This window comes from Colletotrichum aenigma (assembly GCF_013390185.1).
Source record: "Colletotrichum aenigma strain Cg56 chromosome Unknown KSG_Cg56_contig03, whole genome shotgun sequence".
In the NCBI taxonomy this organism is placed as follows: domain Eukaryota; kingdom Fungi; phylum Ascomycota; class Sordariomycetes; order Glomerellales; family Glomerellaceae; genus Colletotrichum; species Colletotrichum aenigma.
Genome location: NW_023500909.1, coordinates 1,728,955 through 1,752,961, shown reverse-complemented (window position 1 = coordinate 1,752,961; position 24,007 = coordinate 1,728,955). Strand labels below are relative to the sequence as shown.

The 24,007-nt window shown below is 54.2% G+C and overlaps 8 protein-coding genes across 8 annotated transcripts; 4 read left to right on the top strand and 4 right to left on the bottom strand.

The window, feature by feature from the left end:
* Positions 1 to 156: 156 nt before the first annotated feature.
* On the top strand, positions 157 to 2,006 carry RAM2 (Protein farnesyltransferase/geranylgeranyltransferase type-1 subunit alpha; the record flags this gene model as incomplete). Its single annotated transcript, XM_037319702.1, has 3 exons — positions 157 to 208; positions 332 to 1,009; positions 1,132 to 2,006. 3 exons carry the CDS (start codon positions 157 to 159, stop codon positions 2,004 to 2,006), a joined length of 1,605 nt encoding a protein of 534 aa, XP_037181092.1.
* Positions 2,007 to 2,301: 295 nt separating this feature from the next.
* Positions 2,302 to 2,873, bottom strand: CGCA056_v004446 (uncharacterized protein; the record flags this gene model as incomplete). The annotated part of the gene is made up of 2 exons (XM_037319701.1): positions 2,302 to 2,768; positions 2,828 to 2,873. 2 exons carry the CDS (start codon positions 2,871 to 2,873, stop codon positions 2,302 to 2,304), a joined length of 513 nt encoding a protein of 170 aa, XP_037181093.1.
* A 316-nt stretch (positions 2,874 to 3,189) lies between these two features.
* CGCA056_v004445 (putative methionine--tRNA ligase) lies at positions 3,190 to 5,047 on the top strand (the record flags this gene model as incomplete). Its single annotated transcript, XM_037319700.1, has 3 exons — positions 3,190 to 3,373; positions 3,434 to 4,683; positions 4,739 to 5,047. The coding sequence occupies 3 exons, from the start codon at positions 3,190 to 3,192 to the stop codon at positions 5,045 to 5,047; spliced, it is 1,743 nt and encodes a 580-aa protein (XP_037181094.1).
* Positions 5,048 to 7,095: 2,048 nt separating this feature from the next.
* Positions 7,096 to 8,181, bottom strand: SDL1 (L-serine dehydratase; the record flags this gene model as incomplete). The annotated part of the gene is made up of 2 exons (XM_037319699.1): positions 7,096 to 8,044; positions 8,096 to 8,181. The coding sequence occupies 2 exons, from the start codon at positions 8,179 to 8,181 to the stop codon at positions 7,096 to 7,098; spliced, it is 1,035 nt and encodes a 344-aa protein (XP_037181095.1).
* Positions 8,182 to 10,574: 2,393 nt separating this feature from the next.
* CGCA056_v004443 (uncharacterized protein) lies at positions 10,575 to 12,161 on the top strand (the record flags this gene model as incomplete). The annotated part of the gene is made up of 1 exon (XM_037319698.1): positions 10,575 to 12,161. The coding sequence occupies one exon, from the start codon at positions 10,575 to 10,577 to the stop codon at positions 12,159 to 12,161; it is 1,587 nt and encodes a 528-aa protein (XP_037181096.1).
* A 354-nt stretch (positions 12,162 to 12,515) lies between these two features.
* On the bottom strand, positions 12,516 to 14,266 carry POL31 (DNA polymerase delta small subunit; the record flags this gene model as incomplete). The annotated part of the gene is made up of 4 exons (XM_037319697.1): positions 12,516 to 12,739; positions 12,800 to 13,733; positions 13,804 to 14,119; positions 14,223 to 14,266. 4 exons carry the CDS (start codon positions 14,264 to 14,266, stop codon positions 12,516 to 12,518), a joined length of 1,518 nt encoding a protein of 505 aa, XP_037181097.1.
* A 537-nt stretch (positions 14,267 to 14,803) lies between these two features.
* Positions 14,804 to 15,643, top strand: CGCA056_v004441 (ABC transporter domain-containing protein; the record flags this gene model as incomplete). The annotated part of the gene is made up of 1 exon (XM_037319696.1): positions 14,804 to 15,643. The coding sequence occupies one exon, from the start codon at positions 14,804 to 14,806 to the stop codon at positions 15,641 to 15,643; it is 840 nt and encodes a 279-aa protein (XP_037181098.1).
* Positions 15,644 to 16,167: 524 nt separating this feature from the next.
* CENPI (Centromere protein I) lies at positions 16,168 to 18,658 on the bottom strand (the record flags this gene model as incomplete). The annotated part of the gene is made up of 8 exons (XM_037319695.1): positions 16,168 to 17,084; positions 17,132 to 17,249; positions 17,296 to 17,559; positions 17,616 to 17,792; positions 17,842 to 17,965; positions 18,019 to 18,090; positions 18,145 to 18,520; positions 18,583 to 18,658. The coding sequence occupies 8 exons, from the start codon at positions 18,656 to 18,658 to the stop codon at positions 16,168 to 16,170; spliced, it is 2,124 nt and encodes a 707-aa protein (XP_037181099.1).
* Between the last annotated feature and the right edge of the window lie 5,349 nt (positions 18,659 to 24,007).

Sequence of the window (24,007 nt, the reverse complement as noted above, 5' to 3'; positions counted from 1 at the left end):
TCGTGCAACAGAGCTATCCATGGTGGCTTCGCTAGATCAAAGGGTCTCAGGTGGGCGTTCCCGTGGTGGGGTAGCAGCCATGGGCGAACATTTTCCATGTCCGGGACATACTTCGCCGCCAGCTCAACCCCGCCATAGACCAAGCCAGCCGCAGACATGCCCGCCAAATCCAAGGCCAGCTCCAAAGCCAAGGACGCTGAGAACAAAAGTACGTTGGACTGATGTTAATCTCTCTACGTTGCTGTCAAGGCCGCACAGCTCCTGTGTGGCCTGATGCATCAATCCCATTTGATGGCGTTCTCCAAAGCTGACTGTCTCCCCTCCATCATAGGCAAACAACAAGCGCAAGCTGCGGCTGAAACCCAACAACCCCCGAAGACGATCAACGAGCGGTCTTTCCAGCGCTACCACCAGACGAACCCGCACGAGCGACGACTTGAGGAAGCCGGAGGTCTGCACGCCCTCTCACCCGCGGAGCGACAGTCCTGGGTCAACGCGAGCCTGGTGCGCCGTGTAGCCAACAGAGAGTTCTTCCTCACCAACAAGGCAGAGCGCGAGTTCTGGAAGCAGATCAGCAGGGAATCGCCGCCGATCCGCCGACTCGAGAAGCCGAGAAGCGCCGAGCAGAAGGTCGTCTACGACTGGGGCAAGGATAAGAACGGGCGCGACCTGGGCGACTACCCGATCGACCAATTCACCGTTCGGGCCGCGAAACAGGCGCAGCTTACGGCGCTCGAAGTGTTGCACCGCAGGTTCCTTCAGCGGCGAGAGTTTGCGCGAAACGGCGTTCCGGACGCGACCGAGGGCAAGGTCACAGAGATCACGCAGGAGGACATTGACGAAGAGAGGAAGAGACGACGGGAGATGGCGGCGCTTAAGAAGGAGCTCTACGGGGAGAAGATGGGTCCGTACGCGACCGACCCGGAGTGGGACGACGTCGTGCCCATCCCCGCCGAGGAGCCTGAGGGCGCGCTGGCTACGATTGCTTACCCGGAGGACTATGCTGAGGGTAAATAATTCACTTCTTCTTTTTGTGTCTGGCACCGATGTGTGTTTTGTTTCGGGAAATCGAGGCCTCGGGGATTCTGCTCATCTATCGTGTCCCACTGACTTTGTGCGTGTTCTTTCCAGTCATGAGCTACCTGCGCGCCGTCATGGTCGCCGAAGAGTACAGCCCGCGGTGCTTGCGGTTGACGGACCACGTTATCTCCATGAACCCGGCACACTACACCGTATGGCTGTACCGGTTCAAGATCGTCGAGGCGCTCGACATTTCCGTTATCGATGAGATCGAGTGGCTCAACGAGGTGTCGCTCGAGCACATCAAGAACTACCAGATTTGGCACCACCGCCAGCTGCTGCTTGACCACCACTATAACCACATCAAGGGCAGCCCGGACGAGGTGAAGCGCTTCGGAAGGTCCGAAACGGAGTTCCTCACGCGCATGCTTGAGGAAGACACCAAGAACTACCACGTGTGGAGCTACAGGCAGTACCTGGTGCGCAAGCTGGGGCTGTGGAACCTGCAGGAGCTGCTGTCGACGCAGAATTGGATCGAGGAGGACGTGAGGAACAACTCGGCCTGGTCGCACCGGTTCTTCCTCGTGTTTTCGGACCCAGCGGCTTCAACGGAGGGCTCGCACGCGACGGAGCACGATCCGAAGGTCCCCGCAGACATCGTGGAACGGGAGGTCAAGTACGTCGAAGAGAAGGCGCTGTTGGCACCGCAGAACCAGGCTGCGTGGAACTACCTTAGGGGTGTGCTGGTGAAGGGCGGACGGAAACTAGAGACCGCGGAGGCGTTTGCGGCGCAGTTTGTCAACGGCATCGGAGAGGGCGAGGACAAGGAGGAGGTGCGCAGTACGCATGCGCTCGACTTCCTGGCCGAGGTGTACGCGGAGAAAGGCCAGAAGGAGGAGGCGGGCAAGTACCTCGACCGACTGGCGGAGAAGTGGGATCCCGTGAGGGCGGGATACTGGAAGTACAGGAACCAGCAGCTTGCATAGGTAGCGTGTTTGTGCGATAATTGATGTGTTATTGAGCTAACCTGTCCGAGACACACGCTTGTGGGATGTTCTTAAAGACGGCCATCCTCGCTTTCATGCTGCCGAAAAGTGACAGGGATCTCCTGTACCTCCGATTTTTGTCCATAATCCAATTCTGTTGCCAAGTTAGCAAGCTCTCTAGCAACCGGTATGTCACTACCCGTACCTCTCTCATTACGAATTGTGAAGCAATCCGGTCGTCTTGACATGTCTTCCTCCTGGGGTATATCCTCCGCCCGCCAACCCACCCACAATCTCACAGCGCGCGAAAGTTCTGGCTCATAATCAACCATCGCCTGACGCCGCGCGGGGGGTTCTTGCCAAAGGTGTCCCAGTTCGGCACCAGCACGAAGACCTCGTTAAACGTCTTGGCGGCGGCGTCGCGGCCCTTGCCGTAGTAGACGCGGCCGGTGACCTGGGCCATGACGCTGCACTTTGCGCCGTTCTTGTCGCCGCCCTGGAGGTGCTCGGGGCAGCCGAGGGAGAAGTCCGCGTTGACGACGTGGGCGTCGAGGGACTCGATCTCGTAGCGGACGTCGGGGCCCTGGGTATCGAGGAGGGTGGTGTACTCGTCGGGCCCGCTGGCGAGGACGGCGCCGTTGACGGAGATGTCGGGCGGCGTGGGGTACTTTGAGCAGGCCGTCGTGTAGAACTGCGACATTGTGCCTTTGAGCTTGCGGCGGTTGAGGGCGTCGTAGTAGGCATCTGCGAAGTTTGAGGCCGCTGGGGAAGGGGAGAGCGTCAGTGTGGTGCTGCTGCTGGTGGGCTGGATGGTTGCGCACCGTCTGAGGAGGCCCTCATTTCCGTTTCGCGAGATGGAAGAGACATTGTCTTGTCTTGTCTTCGACTGTGTTTCGTGGAATAGGACGTGGAGCTTTTCGAATGCGCAGCGTTGTTGTTTACTCGAGGTTGTCGCAAGGTCGTCGAGGTGAAGGGGGACTCGGTCAGAATTATGGCGGGGCAGGGATCTTTCACCGATAAGAGCTCTCTACCGTTATCGCCAGACTCAATTGGCACGGTGCCCTCAGAAAGTCAGAACATTTCGAAAGGCAGTGATCAGTCGCACCCTTCGACTCACGATCTACCTGCATGCTCGACGGCGACATGCTTTTCCAAAGGTAGCTTTTTGACGAACACAGCCGCAATGAGACAATTAAGACCATCTGCAGCTTCGGTCTTCCGCAATCGCCGCTATGCACCAGCGCTGCGACCGGCCTGGGTCTGCCCCTCGTGCAGCTATGGGCCGACATTGCGACGATTCGCGAGCTCTGACAGCAAGAGCGACAAGCCGTATTATGTGACGACACCCATCTTCTACGTCAACGCATGTATGTGAAGATGTTCCGACGCAGTCACGGAGACCTGCGAGCTAATGAGGACATGTACAGCCCCGCACGTCGGCCACATGTACTCGATGCTTCTCGCCGACGTCCTCAAGCGCTGGCAGGTACTCAAAGGCAGGCCCGCGATTCTGTGCACCGGCACCGACGAACACGGGTCCAAAGTCCAGCAGGCAGCGGCCAAACAAGGCGTGGCCCCGAAAGAGTTCTGCGACTCGACGGCCGAGAAGTTCCGCGACCTGGCGCAGGTGATTGGCATGGACAATGACTACTTCATTCGCACCACCGACCCGGACCATATGGAGGCTGTGCAGCATTTCTGGTTCATGCTGAAGGAGAAGGGATATATCTACGAGAGCAAGCATGAGGGGTGGTATTGTGTGAGCGACGAGTGCTTCTACGCCGCGAATGAGGTCGAGAGGACGTTGGTGCCGTCGACGGGACGGACGGTGATGGCGTCGGTCGAGACGGGCAACGAGGTCGAGTGGGTCGAGGAGAAGAACTACCACTTCCGGATGACGGCGCTCAAGGATCGCTTGCTGAAGTTCTACGAGGAGAACCCGGACTGGATCGTACCACGGGCAAGGCAGAAGGAAGTTATCGCTTGGGTACAAAACAACCTTGAGGATCTGTCGATATCAAGACCCGTACAGAGGTTGGACTGGGGCATTCGCGTACCGGACGATCCCTCGCAGACGATTTACGTCTGGGTGGACGCGCTTATTAACTACCTCACGAAAGCCGGATTCCCGACATGGCAGCCTGGGAAAGAGCACGAGGGAGGCTGGCCGGCGGACGTGCACGTCATCGGAAAGGATATCGTGCGGTTCCACGGAATCTACTGGCCCGCGCTGCTGATGGCGCTGGATCTCCCACTGCCGAAGCAGTTGCTAAGCCATGCGCATTGGACGTTGGGGAAGAAGAAGATGTCCAAGTCGTTGGGAAACGTCATTAACCCGTTCTTTGCCGTCGACCGATGGGGGTTGGATACGATGCGGTACTTCATGATGCGCGACGGCGGCATTGAGCAGGATGCTGACTACGAGAACTCGTTGGTCGTGGCGCGGTATCAAAAGGATCTTCAATCGACCGTGGGCAACTTGATGAATAGGGTCGCCAAGAGCAAAACGTGGAAGCTCAGGGACTCCGTCGTGTGGGCGGGAGAGAATAGCACCACTCTGTTGAGCAGTGAGAAGCTGAAAGCAAGTATCAACGGCATGGCGTCTGACATGTCAAAGAACATGGATGAGTTGAATCCCAATGCTGCCATCCGTGGTGTGCTGGATGTTCTCGCCGACGTAAGCGCGCTTCCCTGGAAATGATTTGCGGACAATATGTTAACAAGGCTTCTAGGCGAACAAGTACATTTCCCACCTGGCACCGTGGAAGCTGGTCAAGTCGGAGGATCCCAAAGACCAAGCCACGCTCCACGAGTGCATCTTCTACACCGCGGAGGCTTCGCGTGTGGCGGGCATTCTGCTCCAGCCTGTCATGCCGACCAAGATGGGGCTCCTGCTGGATACCATGGGTGTTGACGCCGGCAAGCGGCGCTTCCAGGATGCGACTTTTGGCGCAGACTTGACATACGGTGTCCCGGTGCGCGATCCAGGCAAGGAAGGGAAGTGGAACGCTTTATTCCCTCCGCAGGCCGCTGAGGAATGAGTCTAGGCGTTTGCAGGTTCTCTATGAATTGAACGTAAATGTAAAATCTCCCCATCACTGGTGGAAGTGTAAGATGCTGTAATTATATGATGATGAACGATAGAGAAGGTCTCCAGGTCAGCCAGACATCAAGCGTGACTTCTCTTAAAACTAAGCCGCCTCTTCTTCCCAACTTGATTTGTTTAAATTAGCGGGTGGTAACTAAGTCAGCCAGTATACAATGAGAAGTTTTCTGATACAGAAATAACAGGATAACTCGAGATAGGTTGGGTATTAAATTAATTAGTTGTAAGTAGATGCGATGAGGGCATGCGCTCGGTCCTGAACAGTACGCACACCTGCTGCACACAGCAACAAGGCCAGCACAAGCAGCACCGGTCTAAAAAGAATGTGTCACTCGAATTCATCAACAAGAGCAAAAAAGAATCGTCAAGGACAGGATTCGAACCTGCGCGACCGAAGCCACTGCCTGAACAACGATCGTCCTAGGGACAATAGCAGGGCAGCCCATTAACCACTCTGGCACCTTGACTATTGATGGAATTGGAGGCTCAAAATGTCCATTGAGTACCCCGCAATGTCTGTCCACCTCAGCACGCGACGTTAGTGGACCACCCACCAAGCTCGGTAACTCCGCCTCAGCCAAAAACTCGGTTCGCAACTTACACCACCGAGTGACTCAACCGGCCATTCTCAAAAGCGCAAAAAGGAAACACGTCAAGGACAGGATTCGAACCTGCGCGACCGAAGCCACTGCCTGGCAGCCAGGTTTTCTCGGTAAACCGAGGCATTCCATAGCAGGGCAGCCCATTAACCACTCTGGCACCTTGACACTTGTTCTTGTTGAGGACTTCCAGGGGTTCGGAGGGTCCATACCTCGCGGCCATCGTGCGTCTGCTTCCGCGGATGGGGTCGTTTGTTTGCCCCTTTCGGACAGCGGCAGCACGCAGACGTGGAGCGCAGGGCGGGGACGCTGGCCAGCTCACCGGCTTCGCTCGCATTTTTAGTTTTTGTGACGAGGGTGCAAGTGGGGGATCTGGTGCCTGAGACGGACACCCTTGGCATACTTCACGATGAGATTGAATGAGAATACAGGCATGTACTTTGAGGACACTATCTGATTTGGTTGAGGCTGGTCGTTTGGATGTGAGGGACTTACAAGACCACAGCGATCGCGACGCCGGCGGTGACGCTTGTACCGTACGAAGCGAGACATGTGGAGCGTTATCATGAGTGGATGAGTGATCCGGTCAGCAAAACGCCGCACCAAAGTACCCGCCGATTCGTCCAAGCACATGCTTATTTTTGTGACAGGATATTCAAGAAGCGACGGCTTCTGAGCCATTGACGCTGGAGGAGGAATACGAGAACCAGCAATCGTGGCGGACGTCCCATGACAAGCTCACCTTCATCATCTGCCAACCCCTGGATGCGGCCTCTGATGCGGCCAGCGTAAAGGCTGGTGAGGTTGATGAGGCGGCACGCATGATTGGCGACATCAACTTTTTCGTTTATCCACACGACGACGAGGAAGAGGGCGAGGGGGCCTATGTCGGTGAAGTGGACGTTATGGTGGCGGCGAAGGAGCACCGCGGCAAGGGTGTAGGATACGCTGCTGTCACGACGTTGCTGGTGTATGTTCACCGCAACCAAGAGCGCATACTAAAGGAGTATGTTGAGGGCGAAGGCAAGAGTGGAAAGGCTGAGTTGAAGGGGTTGATGGTCAAGATCAAAGAGGGGAACGCAGCGAGCATATCGCTATTCAAGAGAGTTGGCTTCACGCAGAAAGGAGGAGTCAATTATTTTGGGGAGGTCACGATGGTGCTGAATGACTTGGGCCAGTTTGTGGTATCTCCTGCTGGGTTGAAGGCAGCAGAGGAATTGCGAGAGGTGGCTTATGCGAGATAGACGAAGCACATGAAGACAGAACACAAGAAGACACATAGAATGGCAAAGCCACCGTCTCATACTGTTTATCAGCTTCTATTTCATGTCTTGGCAGTGTATATCTAATTTTATCGTCTAAAAAGAGACCATCGTCTTCTGTCTCATGCGCTTTCAAATGCGTCGCCGAACTTTTCACAGTATCCATTCAACATCTCAAGTGTGATGTTCGAACCGCCACAGACAATGAGCACAACGTTTTGCTTCGCCCATTCCTCATCCGACATCCCCGAGCCCAGCTGCTTCCTCAACATGCCGTTATAGACTGTAGCTATCGTCGCGCCGCAAGCAACCTCGACCACAAGCTGTGCATCATCGACGAAGCGCACGGTTGCCATGGCCGCCTCCGCATCACTGACCGTCACACTCCGGAAACCAGGCGTCTTCTGCGAGACCTCCCACGTCCTCTGGGATACCCTCGTGGCGCCTAAAGAAAAGGCGATCGAGGTGATGCCAGGCAGAGTGACGTGCTCGCCAGCTAAAACGCTCGCATTCAGACTATCGGCTCCCCGCGTTTCGACGGCCATCAGACGGGGTTCCCGGCCCTTCGTCCCCTGCCAGCGATCCGGCTCAACGCCCTGTGCGAGTCCGTTGAGGAGGCCGCCGCCCCCGACGGAGCAGACGATGGCGTTGATGTCGCTGCCTGGCAGCTGAGATACCAATTCGTCGACGATGGTCGATGCGCCGTCCCACACGTGCTGGTGATCGAAGGGCGGGACGTAGACACCGGCCGGGTCCTTGGCGAGCAGCTCCTCGCGCAGGTAGCGGTCGGCCTGGGGCCAGTTCTCGCCGACTTGGTGGACCTCGGCTCCCAGCAGGCGCAGCTTGGAGATCATCAGCGGCGACGAGATCATGGGTACTACGATGGTGGCTTTGCGGTTCAGGGCGATGGCGGAGGTCGCACAGGCGAGGCCTGCGTTGCCGCCGGAGGAGCAGTAGAAGTGGACGTCTGCGCCGGGGGCTGCGGCGGCGGCGCGGAACATGAGGTTGCCGACCCCGCGGGACTTGAAGGAGCCCGAGGGCTGGTGGTTCTCAAGCTTAAGGAAGACGTTGCTGGAGACATTACGTTAGTTGGTTTGGGTTGATGGCGCTTTTGAAACGTACCATCCTGCTATCCTAGAGAGGGGTGCAGATGCAATGCACGGTGTTTGGATCCATGGCTTCTTGGTGTCTGAGTCGAGCGAGCCCATTGTGGTTGATGTCTAAGATGATTTGGTGGTTTGTGTTCGGTAATGAAAGTAGGAGCCAAGTTTATCGAAGAAAGTAGAGACACGATGTTTATAGGAAACGTCGAGTCTACGGCACTAGGGGACGGATGTGGAGACTTGGCGATCCTTCAAGCCAGAGGAATTGAGTCATCGAGGGGATCAGAAGTTACTGCGCAAACAACTACAGCAAAAACAGCGTTTATTGAGAAATCTGCGAAATGGAAGATGATGGTTGAAGATAGAAACGAACTTCGCTTTCGGGTGTACATTGAAAAAGTCCAGACTTACGAGGTGGGGGAGCGGAAGTGCTTCCGATGCCAGGATCGACAATAGTTCGGACGATTTCTTGAATCAGCCGCGTATTCGGAACATTTAGATCGAAATTCAGGTATTAGGTATCATTTCTGATCATTGGTCAATTGCTCCTAATTAATAAGACCTATTTCGATATCTAAAAGAACCCCGCGTCGTAATCGATGGTGGATCGCCGTGTTAGAGGATGAGGGGCATAAAGACCAAAGGGCGCGCATGTCAAACTTGTACAGGGTCTTACAGTCCGTTGCGTTGACAGCGTCCGCCCCCCAATTTTCGGCCTAAAAAAGGCAAAAAAAGGGGCTTTTTACTGAAAACCACTAAATTACCCTAAACTTCATACTTTTATAACTCTATACGTACGTAGTACGCATAGTTAAAGATTTAATTAATTAGTTTACTAATTAAGGGCTATTTAATAATATATTTCTTATTCATATATACGTTACTATATATGTACAGAGTTATAAAAGTATAAAGTTTAGGTCGATTTAAAGGATTTTTCGGGTAGATACTATAAATACTATATATAAAGGGTTTTATTTTTTCTTTTTAGTATTACGTTTAGTATTTACTAGCTTAAACCCCCTTTAAAACCTCTTAAACTTCACATTTTTATAACTCTATACGTATATAGTATATATAAATAAAAAATATATTGTTAAATAGCCCTTAATTAGTAAACTGACTAATTAAATTTTTAACTACGCGTATTACGTACGTATAGAGTCATAAAGGTATGAAATTTAGGGGGTTTTAGGGGGGGCTTAGGCTAGCGGAAAATTTTTCTTCCGGGTCAAAGTTAGGGGCGGACGCTGTCAACGCAACGGACTGTAGCAGGGGTCGCAGCGGCCGCCCAGTGGGATGAGAGAACAACAACTCCAACTAGTGTATGCAGTCAGCCCTTAAGACAACATGGATCGTTATGGAACATGATGGATGGAATCCTTCCTGCCAACATCGTTATGTCAACTTTCGTATGACGACTTGGGTTCATTGTATTTTCATGACTTGCGTGGCTACAGTAGCCCGTGGCATCCTCACCGTTTGAAGATAAACAGTACATCAGCAAATGGATTTCGTCTCTCGGTTTGCCCAGCGAATCTGTTTTTATTTCGCTTTTTTTTAAACCAACATGATGGCCTCATCTCAACAAATGTGTGATCATTGTTGCGATCTGAGATAAAAGTTGTAACGCATATCCCATATTTTCGACTGTATTATAGTTAACAAACCGAAACGAAATCGTGAATATTAGTAACTGAATCCAGAAAGACCATGGTCACTCAAAAAAGGCCCTCCTGCCATAACCAATATTGACATCGTAGAAGCCAAAGATGGAACCGTGTTTCTTTCTAATCACCACTTCACCCGCCCCTCCTCTTGCTGTCATTACACGGCCGCAAAGGGAAGGCATCACTTCTCTGAAGCTGCCTCTTGGAGTTGAGCCAGCATCTATATCAACACTACCACTCCAGCGTGGATCTTCTCTATCCTCCACCAACACAACACTCCTCGTCAGTCTCTTCGCGGTTTTCATTCGTTCTCCTAGCATTGGATTGTGGCATTGAAGTTTCGTCTGTGGCTCACAAGTTTCACCAAACTTCAATACATGTTTGTGGAGTTTGCTCCTTCATTTCGTCAGCTACCTGGTCGTTTGGCAAGTAGGGACTTGCCAATACCAGAGGCATAAACTCCGAAGAGAGCTGACGATTGCCTCAAAAGTTTCTCGTCTACTTCCTCTGCTACACCCATTGGGAAGGTCGCAACCTCCTATCTCACCTTCATGACACATCTCTCTCTTTGACATCAACTTTCGTTGCAGAAGTGTCTTACTTGCAACACAAGAGACAAACCACCACAAAGACTTATTTCACGAGTGAAGAAGCAACAAGGCAGCAAGTGAAACTTCACGGGGTTCAAAGACTGCGACATCTACACTGACCATCCAATCCAGCAGTTCCAAATATTTTCATATACCCCCTTCATCTAAGTAAGTTTTCTGACATCTTCCTGGCAACAATCGCTGATAAAGTCAGAAGTTACTTAAAGAAACCTCGAAGATGGCTCCCGGAAAGAAGTCCAAATCCTCTTCCTCTGAGAAGAAAAGATTCGTCACATCTGGCTCGTCCAAGTCCGCTCCTACCGGTTCCTCCAAGTCGAAGAGCAAGGCATCGAAGGGGAAGGAACGAGCCTCTGCTGAGAAACCCCCCAAGCGTCAAATACCTGATGCGGTTCTCAAGTATGCCCAAAAGCGCGGCTTCGAGCTCGCCGAGACTGACAGCGACGACGATGGCATGCGAAAGCCCCCTCAAAAGCGCAGGAAGGCCAACAAGAAGAAGACCTGGGATGACTTCACGGAGCGTGAGATGCCGATTCCTCGAGACTATGGCGCAGCATTTGCGGCCAAATCAACGGCTCATTACACCTGGGGCGCTCCGATGACTTTCACCCCGCCTCCTTTCAAAGCCCCTGAACCCAAGAAAGTGGTTGCTGCAACGAATGCCAAGGGCAAAGGAAAGGGCAAGAAGAAGGTCAAGGGTGCCACGCCTTTTCTGGATGAGAGCGACGATGATGATATCTACGGTCCTCCCAGTCCGGATCCAACTCCAACCAAGCCGAAGCATGGTTCAGTCATTGATCTTACTGCCCAAGACATGCCAACGGGCAAGATCTGGTTCATGAAATTCCCTCCCGAGATCAGGGATAGAATTTACGGGTATGTACTAGTCGCCGACAACCCCGTGCAAGTCCGACAGGGCTGGTCCACGCTCTATCCCAGAAACCGCCCTTGTCTCGATACCGCCATCCTTCGCACCTCCCACGAAATCTGGAAAGAGGCCATCGACATCTTCTACGGCGGGAACAAGTTCCTCTACCTTCTCAGAGAGACAGCGCCTGCTAGGGTCTGCGAGGCTGGAGACGGAGAGGACGAGATCGTGGTGCAGCACCCTCTCGCGCCCATGGAGGAGTACTCTTCCGACTACGACGCCGACGACGACGACGAGTACAACGACGACATGCCCCTCCCAGGCCCATCTAAGAACCCGCACGTCGAGATCGACATACACCGGTACGGCCACAAGTTCCGGCACATCAAGATCCTCGCCGAGCCCAACCGCACCGAGAAGGGCTACCTCCTGAGCATGGCCAACGCCATCTCCGTCTTCCGCAACCTCAAGCCGATCAAGTGCCACATCCACACCATCGAGATCGAGATCACGCCCTCGCGCGACCGCGAGACCGGCGATCTCACCTTCCTCAACTTCTTCGAGAAGACGTCCGAGGTGATGAAGGCGCTGCGCGGTCTGCCCTGCCAGTTTATCGAGATCATCGTCAACATCTCGGACAGGCAGGAGCAGAAGCGGATCCGGGTCAACATGAAGTACGCTGCGAAAGTGCGACGTGCCCGCCGCGGCGAGGATGACCCGTGGAAGGGCGATCTGCAGATGGAGAACTACAGGATCAATGCGGCCGGCGAGGCACAAGCGCAGCTGGACAATATCCCTGCGTCTATTCGAGCTTTTTGGGACGGCCCCAAGGATAAGAACAAGGCTCAAGGCCCGGCAATGCTGGGCGAAGGGGATGAAGACGACGATGACGAAGAAGATGAGGATGACGACATGCTCTGGGGACAGGACTATGACTGAGGATGCAGACGATTTTGATGTTTCTTGGGGGCAAGATAATGATCGATAGGAGTGCGATATGATGCGCTGCTTTTGCTTCTGTTACTGGGCTTCATGGAATTAAGGATTGCTTTGGGCCGAAGCCGATCTGGTCTGGCAGAATTGGCACAGGGGCAAAACATATCACCATTATCATATTAGAAGAGGCCAGCGACAATCTTTGGGAACGTCTGCCCATCAGCGATTTGCTTTTCTGCATGGAGCCTAGCTTCTAGGTAGCGTCAATATTTTTTGCTTTTCACCTCATCCTCGTAAGCTCAGGGGGTATATCTAATCATGACCGTCTTTTGCTCAACATATGCTGCCTGTTCTCCCTTATGATGCCGCCGAAATCTTGACCTTGGAGACCTCCAACGTTTCCGTGTCAACGAGAACGATCTCCTTGGTTTCTGAAAATGAAGGAACGGTGATCAACCGCGTCGTCTGGCCGTCAGCACCCTGAATTACCCTTGTTCCGAACTCTGGCTGGCAGCCGACGAAGAAGACGTGGGGAGCTTCCTTCATCACAAACGGGTCATTGTCTTGGAATGGGTATGCCCCTGGGAACGTGTTAGATATGATCAACGCATATTTGGGTCGCAAAGAGGGTGTTGACTCACAGAGTGTATCCGGCGCCGTCGGCGCGCTGCATCGCCAACTGCACATGGCCTCCATCATGCCCAACCTGTCGTCGCTGTCGACGTACTTGAAGACATCGTCGACGTTCTGGCCTCCTGTGCCCAGCATCCTCCACCCGTCAACCTCGGCCTCCCACGGATTCGTCGTGGTGTCGAACCAGCCGGCCTCCTTAGCATCTGGGCCAGCCGCATATGGCCTTGCGCGCGGGAACATGGCCGAGTGGATCGGCTGCTGAGGGTAACTCGCGTTGGCGGGGTCCTGTGCACCCGGCATGAGGGTGACGGGCATGGAGGGCAGCAGGTCCGCGAGGAACTCGTCAAAGAGCTGACTCGGGAGGGGGTTATACGCGCTTGCGTCGTAGCCGTACTTTTTCACCGTTGCCTTCTTGTTGCCGTTTGTAGCGTCGTCCGTCTTGAGGGCCGGGTTCGCGGCCGTCGTGGAGATGGAGTTACCCGAGATGACTAGGCGCGAGATGTTTGTGATTTGGGACTGCGTCTCGGGAGAGAGGGCCTCGCCGAGGAGGAACTCGAGGAGCAATGACAGCTCGAGGGCGTAGGATGCGTCTGTGCCGGAGAAGGACAGACCCGAAACGATGGCGATCTTGGAGGAGGGCTTTTGTTGGGAGGGCGTTGTGCCAGACATGTCGTGGTCTTCGGAGGATGGAGGTGGTTGGGTGAGGGACCAGCGTGAGGGTTGAGGTGCGAGGTCGGGAAACTTGACGTCGATAACCTCAAGCTCGCCGCTGGCATTCTCGGTGCCCATTACGCCAATGATGCAGCCCGTCACAAGGTGGATCGATTTGAGGACGTCGCCGACGAGGCAGATGCGGCCTGAGTCGTCCTCGAGCATGATTTGGTCCTTTTCGACGTCGTCGGAGTAGTAGCGGTCTGTGGAGATGGGGGCGGAGATCCAACGCTGTGAAGGTAATCAGCATAGGGATTCGTCAAGGAAGAGGGGATAGATGTGTCCGGGAGCAGATACGTACATCCTTCGACACGTCCTCCAGAATGTTGGGCTTCAGGGGCATGTCCATATAGACGGTGCCGGTGACCCAACACAGCTCGCCCTGGCGGACGTCGAGAACGCGGTTGACATGGCGGGCTTCCTCGCCGCCTATGACTGTGCCGTCCCAGGCTTCAGCGGCGACGGCGTCAACTGCGGGTTTGATCGAGGTGAGGCGCAGGAAGTAGACGTCGGCATATTGTTGTTGGTAGGAACGCTCCTTTGGAAGGGTGAAGGTCGATAGAGGTTTGTACTGCGAGGGGGCGCGGACAAGGGTCGAGGAGGCTGCGGCTGCGTCGCTGGATTATGAGTTTGTCAGTCGTTTGTTGCGATATCAGAAAAAGGCAATGTTGGGCAGGGGGTGATGGAATGGTGATGCAGAAGTAGGGTGGGAGGACTTACGCCGGTTTCTGTAGAAGCGCTTTCGCTTCGTCGAGGGTCACCATCTTGGGGCTGTGACTCTGCAGACCCGAGAGCGTGTTATCGAGCTGGTGATGGTTTGGGAGAAGCTCTCGCGGGGTGTCAATGGCAGTGGGTGCAAAAACGAAGCTTGGCTGCTGCGATGCGCAGACGCGTCAAAGGACCTGGGGCTGGTGTAGTCGCGTATTTTGGCGTAAATGGGCCATGGGTTAGGGGCCCATCCCCTGCTGCGTCCCTTGTGGCTTTCGCGCGGCGGTCCCCGGCCCGGGCGGTCGGTCCCAGCCACGGCGGGGTTTGGATGGAGGGGCAATTGAGTTCTAGCAGTGCTTGTCCCGCGACACGAGGGCGGGATTAGCTCGGGATGGGTGAGACCATCCCACCTTTCATCCCATCGGGTCATGACGCCTTCAGTTGCAGGGCGGTGTGTATCGTGACTCTAAATTTTCCTCATAAAATTTCCTACCTCATCGCGTACACTCTCCCTCACCACAACCTCTCTCTTCCCACTTCCTGCAACATCAGTCAGTCTCAATTGCATCCGCCCACCACGCACATCGCCCACAATGTCCGCCCAACGACCCCCAACCATCGAGGTCACAAACCTCAACTACAAGTTCCCAGACTCCTCGTCAGGCCTCGAGAACATCTCCCTCTCCGTGCCCGCCCGCTCGCGCACCCTGCTCATTGGCGCAAACGGTGCCGGCAAGACGACCATCCTCCGCCTCCTCGCCGGCAAGCGCCTCGCCCCGCAGGGCGGCATCTCCATCGGCGGCGTCGACCCCTTCAAGGAGGGCCTCGAGGGCGTCACCTACCTCGGCCTGGAATGGGTCCTTAACCCCATCGTGCGCACCGACATCGGCGTCGTCGAGCTCCTCCGCAGCGTCGGCGGCGACGCCTACCCGGACCGCCGCGACGAGCTCGTCTCGGTGCTGGACATTGACACCGCCTGGCGCATGCACGCCGTCTCCGACGGCGAGAGACGCCGCGTGCAGCTCGCCATGGGTCTCATCCGCCCGTGGACAATTCTGCTGCTGGACGAGATCACTGTCGACCTCGACGTGCTGAGCCGCGCCGAGTTCCTGGGCTGGCTGAAGCGCGAGACGGAGATCCGCGAGTGCACGATCGTGTACGCCACGCACATTCTGGACAACCTCGCCGGATGGCCGACGCATCTTGTGCACATGCACCTGGGCACCGTCAGGGAGTGGGACACGGCGGGCAAGTTCCTAAAGGATGTCGAAGGGGGCACTGGGAACAGCACCCTGGGCGAGCTGGTGCTGGGGTGGTTGAGGAAGGATCTGAAGGATCGTGGGCCGAGAAGCCAGGGACGCGTCGCGCCTGAGGGCAAGACGTACGACGCTGGTGGATACGGAGGTTACGGTGACGAGTCTGGCAAGCGATAAATCTTGCAATTGGGCCTGGAGAGGTGGTTTTGTTTTGTTTTTTCTCGCGTTCAACAGGATCGGTGGATTTGGGCCATGGCGCACACGGCACTCAACTGCATTATGAAGGGCGTTTCTTTCAACATGAAAATGACGATTGGGTCATATGGCGGCATTCGGTGTCTCTCAACGACACCCAGAGGGATAGCCACAAGAGGAAGGAGGGTTATAAAACAAAAGGGGGGCATTCTCAACTTGCCCGCCCTATGGCGTTTGGTTGCATACATGTTCAACAACAGCATACCCGGGCTTTTTCTATTAGGATTTTCACGGCTCTTGATACCCTGCGTCTTCAACCGAGAAGGGGCCTTTACATCTCTGGCGATAGAAGTCTCGTCGACTCAACTAGACAGACATTTAGACGTCGCACATGTTTTGTATCAAATACACATATATCGATTGATGCTGCGAGTCGCTCGCGGCGGGTATCACAAGTACTCTGCACCTCAAACCCTTGGCCGATTCGATGCATGTTCGCGCTTCGCTCACTTCGGTGGCTGAGAGCCCATAAGGACCTTCATCGTGTTCCTCATCAGCGCCGGGATGCCGCCCAAGCCCTTGCCCTCCAGCGCGTGCAGCACTTGTATTCTATACTCGGACCACGTCACGCGGATGCCGCGGGCTTCAGCCAACCTCGCCAGACTGTTGGCCGTGACAGGGCCACCGTGCCTAGTGGCAATGGCGTCTTCATCCTCCGCCAGCGCCCTGTCCTCCCGTTCGCGGATGCAGTCGATAGCTTGCAGACTCAGCACGGGCGAGTAGGAGAAGCCGAAGAGCGTCGGCAGTGCGAGGTCCATTCCCAGATCCTCGACGTAGCGCTGCAAACGCAAGGTGACGGGACGGGCGCTGAGGCAGCCAAGAGCATTCTTGTCCGCGTCATTGAAGGCCTTGCCACGCCAGACACAGTTACAAACGTCCATGAGGAAGCCGTTGAAGTGGTTAACGTAGCTGGGCTGATATGTGGTCGGCTGACGGCGCGACATGGCGGTCTCGAAACCCTTCTTGTACACTGCGAGAACGGCGCATAGACGGGATACGTTGGACAGCGAGTGGCTGAAGAAGAGGAGGTATATGAGCTGCGCGGGCGGGTTGGCGATGCGGAGGAGGGGTTGGAGAGTTGGATCGGAGATGCTGGTCGCCGCCTGCTCGTAGAGGTCTAACACAGCACCATGGACCGCAACGCTTGGTGTAGCTTGCACCAGGTTCAGAGCGATGATGCCTGCGTGTTCCATTACGTCGTAGAAAGCGCTGACTGGAGCTTCAGGGGGAATCGGATTGAGGGAGCGGAGAACAAAGGTCCAGCGGCGAATGAGGTTTTGGTAGAGTTTGAGAAGAGAAAGCTGGGAATTTGGCGTTGGTGGTAGACATCTTTCTAGCGGCTGAAAAAGGAAGTTGCGAAGTTCTGAGATCGTCAGTGCTGCACTGGGTAAACTATTAGGTTTAGCATACCTTCAAAGAAAGCAAGTGGTGCGTATGAGAGTATGTTGAGAATGGGGCCTCGTGCATCTACCCCATTCCAGGTTGTGAAGAGCTTGGCGAGGAAGTTCAAGACGACGGCAGGGGTTTCCTAGATGGTCAGACTGGCTTGCTTCGATTACTGTAACAGCACATACCTTGACCCGAGTGACATAGTCTTCCAAGATCTCCATCGTCTCATTGAAGAGCTTGCCATCGGCATTCCCATTCAGTACGTCCTCGAGAATAGCATCCACCCAATGGATCACACGTCTCGAGGCGGCATCGTCTTTCTTTAAAGCGATGAACTTCTGAAGCAAGGGGTCTGCCAGGACTGCTGCCAGCTGGTTGGGAAGCTCGATTTTCTCAATGTTTCGGGCGAGCCGGTCGGCACTGTCAATCTCTTCCAGTGTGACGGAGTTCTGGAGAAATTAGTCTCATGGGGACACCACATCTTGCCCAGACATAATGGTCTCACCTCTGTAGCGGCCGAGGTATGAACTGAGGGGAGATGCGTCCCCTTCCTACCACGAGCTCTCAAAGCAGAGTGATTGACGCTAAAGCCGTTTCGAGGCTGTCCGGTAACATCGGCAGTTCGTTGGGAATGGTCTCTTTGAATCTGATCCAATCTTTCTCTCCATTCCATGTCGGGATGCTGTGAGTGTTAGAACAAGCTCCCAAACGGACAACCAACGTTGCTATACCTTGAACGCCGACGCCCTGCCCCTAAGAGCATCGCTAACAATGATTTCGGGATAGTAGTCCTTGTATACCCGGAGGAGACCAGTCAAAGCTGGGTCGCTGCCGGTATTTCGAGATAGGTTTAGGCTGAAGATCAAGTCAGTCTTGCACCTGCGCCCTTCAGAGCGATGCATACTTACACGAGTTGTATCCTGAAAGGTCGAACGTGCTTTCTCCGTGTTATGAGAGCAAGAAGATGACAGAGCTGTGGCCTGGATGGCGTCAGCGCCTTGAGTTTTTCAGTAAGTGAGCCAGGGCAATCCAACCTGATGGCGGCTGTATCGAGGAGGTTGAAGAGAACAGCATATGCTTGCGATAATACTGCTGGATTCTCAATAACATGGTACGCCATGATCAGCCATTTGAGCAGATTTGACTGCAAGTTCAGCGAAGGCTTGAGCTCTCCGTGTCCCAGGCAACCCACTACCCTCCAAACAACATCGTTTGATAGCTTGGTTGCAGGGTAGAGACTCTTCAGCAAGGCGTTGAGGCTGCCTTGGTCCAGATAGCTTGGTCTCGTAAGAAGATCTATGAGCTCATTGAGTGGCTCAGGCAACAGGCCGTTTTCATATGCCGATGAAGCTACCTTGTCCACGGTAGGTCTAATGGCCGTAGCTCGCTTCTTGGCCGGTAGTTTGGAAGCTATGGAGTTGAAATCGATCAGTGTTTTGATATTTACATGATTTCCAACAAGTGCAACTCACCCTCAACGATGTCCTCTACAAGCTGGTTTATGTCGTTGTCTCCATCTACAGACATGTCGTCTCTGGGTGAAGCCATTTTGGTCGGTATCCTATCTTTCTTGGAAAGCCCCAGTGCATTAACGGAGCAATGCACCGCAGGAGATGCGGGGACGCCGTGAGCGGTGGTGCAGTCCCGAGGTCGGGCTGGTGGTGTGGTCCTCGTTCGGTCGCGAATAACGGAGTGGTGGACGCGTCGCGGGGTGAGAGAGCTAGCTAAGGTGAGCGCGTCTTCCTTGACCGGGAAAAAAGTGGCGCACACACCTTGCATGGGTTGTGGATGTCAATGGCCGCCGAGGACCTGCACGGTGCACGAAAGACGGTCGGGAGGGTGAGCGAGCATAAGCCTGTGCTTGCCGTCGATTGGGCGAGCATGGGTGGGGGTCTCCTCGGTCACCGGTAAAAAACCATCCATGAGCACCACGAAATTGGTAGGTGCCAATGGGAACATTGCTCGGTGAGAAAGAGCTAGGCGAGATTCTTGGCAAGAATCTACATCTGGCCTGCGACTCCTGGCAGGTACTGGGCAAAAACAAAGGCAGATATGTCTCATGATCCGAGCATCTGATCATGTTTGATGATTGGGTTCCGAAGTCGCATCATGCCCGATTTGCGCATCTGGCTGACCGCGGCTCATTGGCACTGTGACACGGGAAAGGAGATGGCCATGATGAGATGAGCTGCAGGCAAAGAGATGGTAGGGCAAGATTGGCACAAGAGGGCTCACCGGCTTTCCCATCGAGTGTGTATTCGTATGCGTGCGGATGCTGCTCTGCTTACCTTACCTTACCTTACGTTGAATGCTTGCTGCGTGCTGCGGCCCCGAAACCGACCCCAGGTAAAGGTATGTAAGCGGCGTACAAGCCGTCTTGGCTGCCATGACCTGCGCTCATTCGACCGGGCTTATTCCAAAGTTGGCCATGAATTTGGGGTCCAAGTTGGGCTTTGTGATATGTGAGGCGTACCGGCATTCGCGACTCATTGACGGACAATTGAGAAAGCGCTCGGGATGGTGGACATTTCTCCTCATTGTCTTAGATGAGATGAGGAGCACGACTCTCCTCCCGGCAGATGCACGGCGACTAGAAGGGTTGGAAGGGCCCAGTCGTGGCCTCACCTCGCGTTGCACAAGGCGGGCCATCGACAAGGAAGCTTGGTGTTGTAGGCGCAGACGCAGACGTCAGACTTCCATGTCGATGTCGAGCAAGGAAATGAGATGGAAATCGGACTTTTCCCTAGGCTCTTCTTGCCTGCTCAATTCTTCTCTCATCTATCCGCATCTGCACCTGTTCTGCAAAGGAAAGAGCTCTGGTGCGCAAGGCAGGGTTTCCATCCGTATCCGCAGGTGAGGTAAGGTAGGTAGGTAAGGCACCTAGGTAGGTAAGGTGCCATCCTGCGCCCGTATCTGACGGGACGTCCATTTTGACGCACTGGCGCCTGCCCGAACCTATGGAAGCCTGAAAGTGACGAACCGTTCCCACACCTCCATCTTACACCGTGCTTCTGGGGAACGGCGCCCACCGTCCGTAACGTCGGGTGCGGAGCACATAGCAAAGTCCTTGCTTACCTTACCTTACCTTAGGTACGCTTTGATGCCTACCCCCTGGTCCCGCAACTGTATCCGTATTACAACTCCTTCCACTCACACTGCACCATACCTCCCTCGACTATCCACCGCCTTCCGACACCATCGCTCCTGGCGCATCGCATGGAAGTCGTTCAATCGACAGTGTGGACAGGAAGGAACGGTATTTCTCTATTGTTGCTTTGCCAATAAGCCGGGTCGAAACCGACTGACGTCCGCTTCCGACCTCATTGTTTCACAGACATGCTACACAAAATGCTTCGTCAGAATCCTTCCGTCACTTCCACCCATGACAGACCAAACCACCATTTCTCTTCGCCTCCACATCGCTGCGCAAGGTGATGTAGCCTGCTTACCACTTACGCCGCTTTTTTCTCTCTTGTTTATTTTCCTTCCCACGGTACGGTTTTGGTGCGTTTATGTCAAGCCCTGGTCTAATCGTCCCTTGTTGTCTCCCCCAGGCCGCGTCGATCGCTTCCATCGCCGTTGAATCTCGCAAGTTGGAAGTCCAGCTGTCGACATGTCCATCGGCTGTAACCTATGCCCATCACTGCCATACTAGGGCCAGATCAAGTCACCGAGGACCCTCGCCGGTCCTACCCAGGGTCTAACGTTTTGTGCCATTGTTCGCGGCCCGACGTCTCCACAGCCGAGAGACGCCCGATTGAGACTCAACATCTACCATTATCCCGCCCCTGTTGTGCCGACTCTTCCTTCTCCTGCCTTGTGTTGGTAGGATTTTCCCGGCAAACCCTATTTTTCTCAGCCTGACAAACACCAGTTACACCACCAACAGCCTAGACTGAGCTATTTTGTCCCGGCAATCTCGTCTTTGACTTTCCTTTTTCTGTATGCAGACCCCGGGCATTTGGTACTTGGAGAGCTCCAAGACTGCGGTTGGTCTTGGAATGGCACTCAATGACTGTACTCGTGCACCAAGTGCCCGCTCCTTATGCCCAAATCGAGAAGACACCTCACCCTTTCACTTACGTCTGAAGTAAAGTCTTCCAAGTCTCCTGCTCCATCACCCGTGGGGGGTTTGGGGGCTGCGTTGGTCGAGCAGCAAGTCTCACGAGGTCTGGTGCCAGTTTCCTGTCATCATCTTGGCTCTGTGTCACGTTCGACCGTCATGCGCTGGCGTCTGCTTACCCTTCCTTTCTCATCTCACCTTGCACCCGCCGGAGTCAATTCATCTGCAGCTACTTTGTGTAACCTATGTGAGCCCCTCGTGTTGCTAAGTGGCAGCTGCATGGTTTGCCCGGTGGTCAGCATATCAAGGTAAAAGACCGCTCCTCGTTGTTCCGTTATCCATAGATTGACCCCCAGCAAACGGACCTAGCGCCGCCCCGTACCGCGGCGGTTGCATTGGGATACACCCGTCCAGCCATCCATCCTTCCCACCGTCCCTCCATCCTCATCTTGTCCATGGCCACACACTCTTTATGTCCGTACAAGCATACGCACACAGCCAACTTGCTATTGTATCAGTCAGATGCCCCCCGGACCAGGAACCACGGCGCTCTTCATTGATTTATTGTTACTGCGACCCACCACCCACAGCATGAGGCGTGGAGGTCCTTGGACATTAGCCGCTTGCGCGCTCTGCTCGTCTTGTCCTACCTACATCCACAGTACAATGCTATTACCTTCTTACTGTCGCTCAGCGCTGGATTTATGCAATCCGCTGATGATGTCCGTGTGCATGTCGTTTCAAGATTTTCTCCATCCACGTTGCTCATCAGTCTCCATTCAGTCTACCCGGCAGCCTGGCTGACCCTGTCTCCTCCGCCGCTCGCCTCTTGTACACACCCCACTCTTTGCTGGCCTTATGCAGTGCTCTTCCCACGCCTATCAGGATAAAGGGCTCACCAAAGGACATCGTCTCTTAGATTCTTTTCTGCTGCTAGCTCGTCACGGTATGTGTAACCTTCCTGTTCCTCCCACACGATGCAAGTGTCAACATTTAGACTTGCGGGTCCCTTATGTTTCCGTTGCGTCTCTTTCGACTTCGTTTCTCAATTATCTTTAGTTAGCTGACGCAGCCCTTTAACTTGAAATAGCAGGCAGCATCATTCGCTCCCTTCCATCCTCGGCTTGACGCTGCCTCGGCATGAGTCTCCTGTCTCGTCAACTTGTTCAGCGGTATCGGCAGTGGTAGTCATTATTGACTTCCTCGGACAACCCTGTATGTGGAAGTTTGAGTCTACTCGATCATACCGCATATAATTCAAAAGCGCCCGGGCCCAGAAATCATTTCAATCACAGCTATTTTAGGATTGACGAACCCCTTTCCCGCTACCTACCACACGATTACTGCGTGAGCACGCATCAACTTGTCAATGTTGACAACTCTTCAGGCTGTACAAGTGCTGTTGTCTTCTCGACCGAGTTGGTGAGGCTCAGTCAGCCAGTTCTACGAACGATATTGCCGGCACTGTCGTCTCCTCATGCCGTGCAAGGCATCTCATTCACTGTACAGGTTGGTTCAGTCATTGACATCGCTTCATTCGAGCATACTCATGATACACCATTGGCTCTGAACAGTTGTGTAACCTCAGCTGACCTTTTAGTAGGGATGATCTGGAGTTCGATCTTTAGGTGTCTGAGATATTCGACATGAGGTACTCCCCTGACATGCAAATCGACCGTCTCGTCGGCTCGAGGAGCAGTCCAAAACCGAATCAAGGGGCTATGGCAATGTTGCTACGGGATCAGCAGGATTGTATCCCACTTGGAAGGTGTCTGTCGGAAGACGATATCATTGTACTCCTCACGCCCGTTGTCGTCCCATACAGCAGAAACGCCGAAAATGATCGAGATCCATTCGAACCGCTGGGCCGTGCGATTGCTGCGCGGCATTCTATGGTTCGCCATGTTCCCTATACCAAACGAGGCGGCATCAACAATATTCACTCCGAGTTCATAAAAAGAGCGAAAACGATAGTTTTCGTCGTCTCCGGGCCACCATTAGACGGCGATGTCTCGCAGGTCGAGCTGGCGGAAACCGCGCGGTCCTTGGCTGAGGAACGTCCACAAATTTTAGTGGCATGTTACAACGTCAAGGCAAATCCGGATGTTCTCGAAAACTTTGCCACGATTGTACAAGTCGGGGGATTTGCACCATCGGACCTCGAAAGCGCAGCTTCAATCATATTTGGAGATCAACGACCCCCGCCCGTCAATGCCGTACCTGTGCAAAATCTTATCATCAGTGCAGCACGACATTGGCCTGTGGAGGTTTGTGGTCAGGACATGGCGCCAATACACAAACTTTGGACAGAATGTCTACCGCCAAAATATCACCTGCCCCAATTTGCGCTTGTTCTCCTTCTTAAACGGGATGGATATACGATGAACTACGTCGTGAAAGACCCCGATACCCGAGAGATTGTTGGTTTCTGTGCGACATGCACAACATTTACGGACAGTGACCAGGAGAGTCTTCTAGGCTCGTTGGCCGTCTTGATTGTCAAAAGCTCGTATCGAGGGCGAGGTATAGGCCTGAGCCTACACGACAATGCATTAAAGATGCTACAGAGAACACGAGGTGTGAGACGGCTTCAGCTAGGGACGGCTTTCCCACGCCTACTGTACGGGGTCCCGTCAGACTTCTTTGCAAAAGAATGGTTTGCTCGCCGAGGCTGGCAGATGCATGGGCAGGAGGTTTCGGACTGGCTTCTCCGATTTGACGATATGCCAGCAACCAGTCTATCCTCAGCAGGACTAACTTTTCGGCGGTGCGACTTTATGGAATTTCATCAAGTTCTGCAAATTGTAGACAGAGACGCGATACGAAAGGGAAAC